The 8,906-nt window shown below is 31.6% G+C and overlaps 2 protein-coding genes across 2 annotated transcripts; one reads left to right on the top strand and one right to left on the bottom strand.

Moving 5' to 3' along the window:
* Positions 1-2,169: 2,169 nt before the first annotated feature.
* HELRODRAFT_166976 (hypothetical protein) lies at positions 2,170-2,590 on the bottom strand (the record flags this gene model as incomplete). Its single annotated transcript, XM_009012127.1, has 2 exons — positions 2,170-2,317; positions 2,388-2,590. The coding sequence occupies 2 exons, from the start codon at positions 2,588-2,590 to the stop codon at positions 2,170-2,172; spliced, it is 351 nt and encodes a 116-aa protein (XP_009010375.1).
* Positions 2,591-4,617: 2,027 nt separating this feature from the next.
* HELRODRAFT_166975 (hypothetical protein) lies at positions 4,618-7,566 on the top strand (the record flags this gene model as incomplete). The annotated part of the gene is made up of 3 exons (XM_009012126.1): positions 4,618-6,127; positions 6,206-6,381; positions 6,439-7,566. 3 exons carry the CDS (start codon positions 4,618-4,620, stop codon positions 7,564-7,566), a joined length of 2,814 nt encoding a protein of 937 aa, XP_009010374.1.
* Positions 7,567-8,906: the final 1,340 nt, after the last annotated feature.

Here is an 8,906-nt window from a genome sequence, read left to right as displayed (position 1 = left end):
TTTTGTGGACATTTGGCTTGAACGGCCCTGCTCAACGATTGCATCTATTATAATCACCTATTTTAGTTTGTGCAGTATTTTGAGGGCTCTGATAAAACTCTTCTAACTTTTATGAAGGTCTGTATCTGTCGTTCCTGAGATTCAATCTTTTAGATTGACTTTCTGAGTTGTTAGCCTAAAAATTAGACATGTTAGAAATAATAATATTAATAATGTAACAAATAGATAATATTTTTTAAAAATTTATAGCATTATTATAAAATAAAATGAATAAATAATTTTTTCCCTTGAGTTCTAAAACATTAGCACTGCATAGCGCATACTTAAAGTTACACCAGTATTTAAAAATGGAAATGGTTGCACGGCGCGTTTAATAGCAGATATTTATCAGAATTAAAGATGATTGCGAATCGCTGCAAACATATATCTTATAAAAAACACAAGCTTGGAAAATAATTTTTAGGATATAATTTAAAATTGTATAAAAAAATAAAGATAAAAAAAATATCCGAACCCGACTGCAGCCCTTTAAAAATTTTCATCAAAATATTACTTACATAAAACAAACATAACGCATAAAATAAAATTTATATTGTATAAATAATTCATTATTAATGCAAAATCATAATTTTTTATATGTCTTAAAATATATGGTCAAGCACCCTTCTGTGTGTAATCCTCATATTAATGTTCAGACCGGTAACTATGGGGGCAAAGGGTAAAAGCGAACCAGGCGGCAAATTTAAAGGGCGAAAAGTTTTAAAAAATTTTAAAAGTTATTCATGATTGTCCAGATTTTGATCAAAGTAAATTTAGTTTTTTTTGTATTACCTTTTTCATGTTCTGTTTATGTTTTTTTTTATATGAACATTAAAATATAAACGCAAATATTAAAAACAGGATTTATTCTTATTTGTAACTTTTGTTTATTTGAGTTTATTATAAATTTTAAATTCAATGCATAAGCGATGAATAAAATATGAAAAAGCTAATTTTAAAAATTTTTGAAACTTTGAATTTAATATTGTTATAACTGCCCCGGTCGACGACGAGTTCATTTTTTAATCCCAGTCAAAAATAAAGGCAATATAACTTCCAAATTATCGATTTATTTATTTACAAAACAATAGTTAATTAAATAATCAATAATCAACAATAATTAATTTTACTAATAAAAGTTTATGTTCACAAACTATCAAAATAACGATCAGAAACTAACGCTTTCCGAATAACAAAAATTCACTAAAGTTAATCGTAAAAACAATAAAACTACAACGCAAAGTCAAATATCAAATTTCGTTTTCGACACTAATAAATCAATCGGTTTCTAATATCAAATATTCAATAACAACCATTCAATTTACCGCACGCCTTTATATACCCGTTTTACCGACGTCCTAGATATCTCGCCGTCTGAATGTTCTAGTTCCTCCTCGAACTGTATGCGTTTGTAGCGACACTAGCGCCTCTAGTGAATATGTTTGTGACGGTTATAACACTGCTCCACTTTCAGTTCTGTTCGTCTCAAACAGTGTTCGTTGCAACGTCTGTATAGAATAGAGCCAGTCTGTCCAGACGAACAATCTTCATGCTCGCCCGCGGCCTCCGATGTTATTGAATTCGGTAGACGATATCGTTTAACCGCAATTTTTCGTACATCTGTTTGTACTTTCTCTTCCAGTCAGTATTTGCAACAGGGTTGACAGGAAAGAGCATCAGCATTGCTGTGGGAGATTCCTTTACATTGCGGTACAAGGGGCATCCATTTTACCAGACAACTTCTGCTCCGCAAAATTGGCTTTTAAATAGTATCCCGCCTCCTTTTTTGAAGCAGTCGGTCGTGACGTGGGGTCACCCTCTAATCGTTTGTTCCATGTAGATGCACAATAACGACAGTAATTGTTTCTAGGGCGTTGTTTACAATCTTGTCGTAGATGTCCTATTTTTCTACAATTCCAGCATTTTGGCGCTCCATAATCCCGTTTACAATCTCGTCACAGATGTCCTATTGTTCCACAATTTCAGCATTTTGGCGCATTATAATCCCGTTTACAATTTTCGTCGTTGATGTACCTTTTTTTTACAATTCCAGCATTTTGGCACACCATAATCTGTTCTAGAACTATCCTTTGACGCAAACATTCTTCACGAAATTGGTGCAGCTTTTTGTCAGTCTTTGACGCTTGCTTTGCTGACTCGAATGTAAGACTGTTGGCAACGGCGTTTTTGAGGTTGCGTTTGTCCTCTAGTATCAGATCTTTGTCTAAGATCTGAATCTCGAACAGTCTTTACAAACGTTTCCAATGCAGTTTCTTCTCTGTGGGTCGTACGTAGGGTATGACAGCAGTGTCAACCGTTCATTATCCTGTGCCAGCTGCTGTACTTACTCTTCAGGTCGCTGCGTCTGGTTTCGTAACTGGGACCGATATATTTGCATCATGTGTTCTTCACCATACCGTAAATTTAACGCATTTACCAGGACTCCATAGTTGGAATGGTTTCGACCGAAATCGTTTGGAAAACTCCCGCCGCTGATCCTCGTAACTCTACTACAACAGCCGTTGCCCTCTCTCTCTTTCATTCCAGCCATAATTCATTGCTGCTACTTCAAAGTTGGCTTTATAAATGTTCGAAGAAGTTTCTCCGTCATGTCTTCGCGGTCAAGTGGCTTATGTGACGTGTGCTTTTGTGACGGTTATAACTATATTTTTAAATTAAAAATTTAACTTTAAAAGTTTAATCTATAATTTTAATATTTCAGGTGATATGAAAGCTAAGAAAAATGAGAGCACAGAACAAGTTTTTGGTTTGAACTTCAATCTTTCCAGTGAAGAAAATGAAGCTGTTGAAGAATTATTATCTCAACCAAACCTAACGTTTAAAATTAAAATGTTATAAATTTGTAATAATAATTTTTAATTAAAAATTAAAAAGAATAAAAATTTAATTAAATTTTGAAATCCGACTTACCTAATTTTATTATATCATGGAGCCTCGTTTTTAGCAGCTTCAAATGATTAGATTGAATGAATTGAATTGATTCATCTTTGAATTGACGATGCAAAGAAGATAATATTGCTTTTAAATTTACAAACTAACAAGGAAAAAACTTCACCGATTTACTTTTACAAAGCCAAAGTGTTTGACTCCCCAGAAAAACTTTCTGTTGACAATTTATAAATCAATTGCAATGTTTATTTGTAAGACGAAATTTTAAAAAAATCAAGTCAACTTTGTGGTGTATTGTAAATTCAAGATTTTCATAGACTGGCTGGGTAGCAGGTGCTCGTAATCACTGTCGGAGTCGGAGATTTTTGCCGGATTCGGAATATTTTAAGGGGCCGGAGTCAGATTTTTTGCGGGGCCGAAGTCGAACTTTTGGGAGGCCGGAGTCGGATTTTTTTATCTGACTCCGGAAAATGTTATTAATTTAAAATAAATTTTGTTTATTTTTATGATAATTTTTTTTAATATTGTATTTTCTAGAATATATGTGTAGTGATATGCAATCATCTTTAATACTGAAAATAAATGCTAAAAATGTGAATAAAGTCTTTTTTCAGCATGTTTTAAAACATAAAAATAAAGTAATTTTATTAAGAAAAACAATTACATTTGCTGATTTCAAGCGTTTTTTATAGTAATTTTTATTTAATGGTGATAATTTAATGAAATTATGATGCAAAAGTTGAAAATTTTTGTCTGGGATTTAGAACTGGGAGTCGGAAATTTTTACCCGGAGTCGGATTTTTTTAAAATGTCGTAATCGGATTTTTTGAGGAGTCGGAATTTTCTAAGGAGCCGAAGTCGGATATTTTTCATCCGATTCCGACACTGTTCATAACTACTTTTTATTTCTATTGTGTATAATTACTTACTATTAAAAGGTTACTCTCTCTCTCTCTTTTGCGCTTGCTTCAGAGGTTTCAGCGACAAACACACACAGCCTATTTGAATACGCGTAAAAATCACGCATTTTACACATTGCATATGATAGGCGGGGATTTCTTTGTATTCGAACCAAGTCACTGCAGCAGCAAGACCAGGCGCCTTTAACCATTGAGCCATCACGCCGCCCAAACTTTTTAATAATGTGCATCACTCATTTTATTAATATATTTGGATAATTTATTAATTTGCAAATAGAAAACACATGTGGAGCGTTATTTGTTTATATGTTAACAACAATTTAACTGCAGAATAATTGTGAATTTATTGCATTCTAATTTATTTGATTTAATTTTGTGGTATTCGGTAATTTAATTATTGATAATAATAGGCAATAGTTAAACAATGAACAAGTTTCTATAATATGAACAATATATATTTTAATTGTGTACAAAATCATCGTTACAAATAACGAGCATACTTATCATGTGCACTAGCCCGCAAAGCTTTGAATCGTTAGCTGTGTGTTAATACCTGAAGAATGCCTTGTGAAAGCATGTAGGTAGTCTACGATGTGATAGCTTGCATGTAAATAAAGCATGTTTAAGCGAATTCCTAAACATTTTGTAAAAGTTACTCAAATTTTAAAACGCATTGAATGAATCAAATTTTAGTAATTATTCTGATTGCCTATTTTAAATTAAAATTAAACTGAAGTTATTTGAAAAAATGAGCACATTTTCAAAAATCAACAAACCGACAAGTAGAAATTCTCGGTATCAGAGTTCATCTACAACTGAACTATACCAGTCAATTCCGAGTTTAATGGTTAATGATCAATTAATTCAACAAACAAATGGTTTTCAACAACCTCGGATGTTCAATAGGAATACTTTTTACAGTAATAGTTCTGACATTTATCAAAATCTTCCAAACACAAATAAAAGCTCAATAAACATGGTCGATCAAGAAAATGTAATAAAAACTTTGCCAAAATCTGTTTTCAGCAAGAGAACTCTATCTCGTAGCTTTGATGATCTGACAACAATCAAATATGATACCTCAAAAAAACAATCGACAATTTTAGATAACGCTGATCCAGAACTAAAAAATGTAAAGAAAACTGGAGCAAGTTATCATGTCAGTGTAGATTTGAAAAAAATTTTTTTGAGTGGAACACGCCCTAAGTCTAGTTTTGCAAGACATTTTCAGAACTACTCTATGCCATCTAAAATAAACAAAATATCTTTGTCAACAAACCAGCAACATACGACCAATAATGGCTTTAATACACAAAGATCCAGAATTGAGCCTCTTATGCTTGAAGGCAACAGAACAAGTGTTGTTAATCTAATTTCTGCTGAAATTAATCAAGTAACACCACATGAAAATCTTCATGTCAAACCCAAGGCAACAAATTATCCCTCAAAGGCTGTTATTAATATAAATCTTCCAAAAAATAACGTTTCATCAATAATGGAATCTGACTCAAAAGAGAGAAATTTTTCGTTAAAAGATGGATACATAATTAAATCATTGAAGCCGTCAGAGATAACACGGGAAACGGCATCTCAACAGATTTTGAAAAATAATAACGTAGATTTTGATTTATGTTTATACGGAACTGTATTTAAACAAGCCGATAGTAGCAACATTTTAAATAGCCAAATTATTGACATTAAGCCAAGCATTGTTGAGGACTTTGAGCAAACAACACGCAGTAAAACCAGAAAAATTATTGAAATTGATGAAACAAATTTGAATAAAACTCCAGCGAAGAAAAAATTTGAAGAAAAATCAAGAAAAGCTAAAAGGACAATCAACTCATTTACTGAATATTCTGCCCCTGTAGAAGAAAGTTTTAAAATTAAAACAACCTCAACAGGTGTTAGTAATACAGAACCAACATCTTTACCCAAATCCCTCAATACCGATCCAGAAAAAGAGTCGAAAGAAATTCAAACACTTTCAACTAAAAACAAACTTATCCAGACAGATTATTATTTATCAGACACGGATGAATACGTTGGACCTAGAGAAAATGACAAAAAAGCGGTCATGTTTGTTGATGATAATGTACAACTATCTAGCAAAAGTCAGGTGAAAGCTATACCCATTAAGAATAACGAGAAAATGATACCAGTTTATGATGAAACGTTTTCGGAAGATGAATTTGACGGTTATGAAAATAATATTCCACAGTCTGTTTTAAGTAATCTGCAAACAAATTACGATTTAAGTAAGTAACGTACATATCAGAAAAATTATTATCTTTGCAATTCATTACAAATATAATTCGTTTCAATTCATTTTTCAGGTGATGATGAAAATATAATTTTTCAACGCTTAATGAAAAATGCTCCAGAAGGTAGTTTGAAGCAGAATATAAACGTAGAAAATAGATACGTCAATTATTTAGGCCCTTATTCGAATGATCAAGTCAGAGAAAAATATGAAAAAAAGGAAATCAATGTTGATCATGTTGCTCAAAGAGTAAGTGTACAAAATTTAAGTTAATGCTTTTTGCTTCAAATGTAACATTTTTTGCAGGTTGAACTTATGGTTAACAACGGAATGGTTACTATCAAGCTCCAATTAACATTTCAAAAAACGGTGCCATACAAGAACACTCATAATACTTTTAAACAAACTACTCTTCTAATAAACAAGATAATAATTGTTGATTTGACCGTCACAGATGAAAGAAGACAAATTTACGAAGAGGTGCTACAAAATCACAAAAATGGACGTCTCGATAAAGTTTATACTTGGAAATTATATAAAATATTTAGCGCTATGGCCCTTGCTGATAAAGGAATGGGCATAGATGACGAACACGTCAGCATAGAAAAAAAAATTGAAGAGAATAAAAAATTGAATCTTGATAGCACTGACTATTTAGATTATCAAATGGATGATGACAGTTTTAAAAATCTGGATAAAAGAGCAGCGGAAATAGGCGTGAATCAGATGATTGGAGCTAATTTCAACAAAATTTCTCAGAGCGGCCTAGGAACGGCTACAGAAAATTTTATTAATTCGGAAAATTATGCATGGAATAACACTTTGAGAAACGCCAATCTTCCAAGCGATATTGGCAAGGAAAACTTATATAATAATTATTTTGATACACCTGAAAATAAAAAAAACGACACATATAATAGCAAGGCAAATACTATTAGAGTAGAAAGCATAATTTCCAGTCACAAAAGTGGACCAAGATATAATTTTGAGGATGGTTATGTTGGAGAGGATCAAAACAGGAACTTGTTAATAGTCGATCATGCTTCAGAATCACGACTCAATCAAGTTAAAGAAAATATCAACAAAATGCAAAATAGCCAAATTTACTCTAACGGGGATTTAAAATCAACTTACGGTAGATGGCTTTCTACTGGCAGAAGTGATTCAAGAATGAATCGAATAGGGCAAAGGTTTGACGTTTACAATTATCTTAGACCAGGTGGCAGTCGAAATTACAGCTCAAAACTGCAGAACCAGTATAGCAATGGTCTAGACAAAACAAATTGGGATATTCAAATAACAGGTGGCCAAAATGATCATTTCGAAAAAAATGCATCAAAAAATGAGACAAGGACAGATTACAGAAATTTCGATAACGGATCATACGAACATAGAAAAAGAATGGCATCGTACAAATCAAGTAGTTTTGAATGAAACAAAAATTATAGCTATAATAAATAATTTTTTTAGTTATTAAATATGTAAGCTAACTAATAACATAATTAACTTTTGATGAATTTATATTTGTTTAATATTGGACAATAATAACTAGCTTCATTTTAATAAAACTAAACCCTTTTTTTGTTTTAACAAACATGTTGTAACTTGCACGATCGTCAAGTTATCGATCTTCTGTATGTTTACTGGACCCCTAAACCGTAGAACAGAATCTAATGAAACTTTCACAGTTTATATAGCTTAGAAAGAGAATAGTTTTTGATAAATTTGGCTGAAATCCACCTACACGTTTTTTCACAGAAGCAACGACTAAATTTGTAGTCTTTTTTATTGAATAAAGTAATCATTTTTTTTAAAACAACCTGTTGTTTCAATTACGCAATTTATAAAGATGACGTAATTGCATTGTTTATCACATATTTATATAAGAGTTAGGAATCGAACCGTAACCGAACCAAACAAACCGAACTTTGAAACTGTGAGTACAATTGCTGTTTTTAGTCTCGTTTATTATTTTTATGGGCGTTATTTGAGGGGCATCAAACATAAAAAATAAAAAATAGTAATTAAATGAAATAAAAATATAAATAATAAAGAACTAAATATAATATTATTGAGTAAATGAGTTTGTAAAATCGACAGTAAAATGTAAATAAAACTCAAAAATTTTCGCATTCAACAGAAAAAGTATAATTTATCAATATTCGGAAAAGAATAAATTAACCAATTAATTAAACCTGAAATATTTGTATTCCATGAAGTTACAAAATTAAAAAGTATGTTTGAAAACAGAGAACATTAGAATAACAAAACAGAGATAAACAAAACTATAGAGATCAAATAATAAAATTGAAAAACGCTATTTAACAAAGAAAAATGTATAGTTATGCATATAGGAAGAAAGAACAAAGGCTTTCAATTTCAACTGGGCAGTAAAGGCCTTCGATCTACAGAAAATGAAAAGAACCTCGGAATTACTATTCATAAAAACACAAAAACATCAACACAATGTACTTTGGCAGTAGCCAAAGCAAATAAAAAAATTGGATGTATTAGAAGAACGGTGGTGAGCGAAGAGAAGTCGATCATTATAAACTTGTATAAAACATTAGTTCGCACTCGTCTCGATTACTGTTCACAGGTTTGGAGTTAAGATCTGCAAAAGACATTCTTGAACGGGTACAGCGTAGAGCAACAAAGATGATAGAAGGAATTGGAAAACTTGAATATAGGGATAGACTGAAAGAATGCGGATTAACCAATTATATATATCTTCTTCTCCCAGGAGAAGATGCAGGGGAGATCTGATTTCCACA

The sequence above is a fragment of the Helobdella robusta genome (assembly GCF_000326865.2).
Source record: "Helobdella robusta unplaced genomic scaffold HELROscaffold_10, whole genome shotgun sequence".
NCBI lineage: Eukaryota > Metazoa > Annelida > Clitellata > Rhynchobdellida > Glossiphoniidae > Helobdella > Helobdella robusta.
The sequence above is the reverse complement of the archived record's forward strand: the minus strand, read 5'-3'. Positions and strand labels throughout refer to the sequence as shown.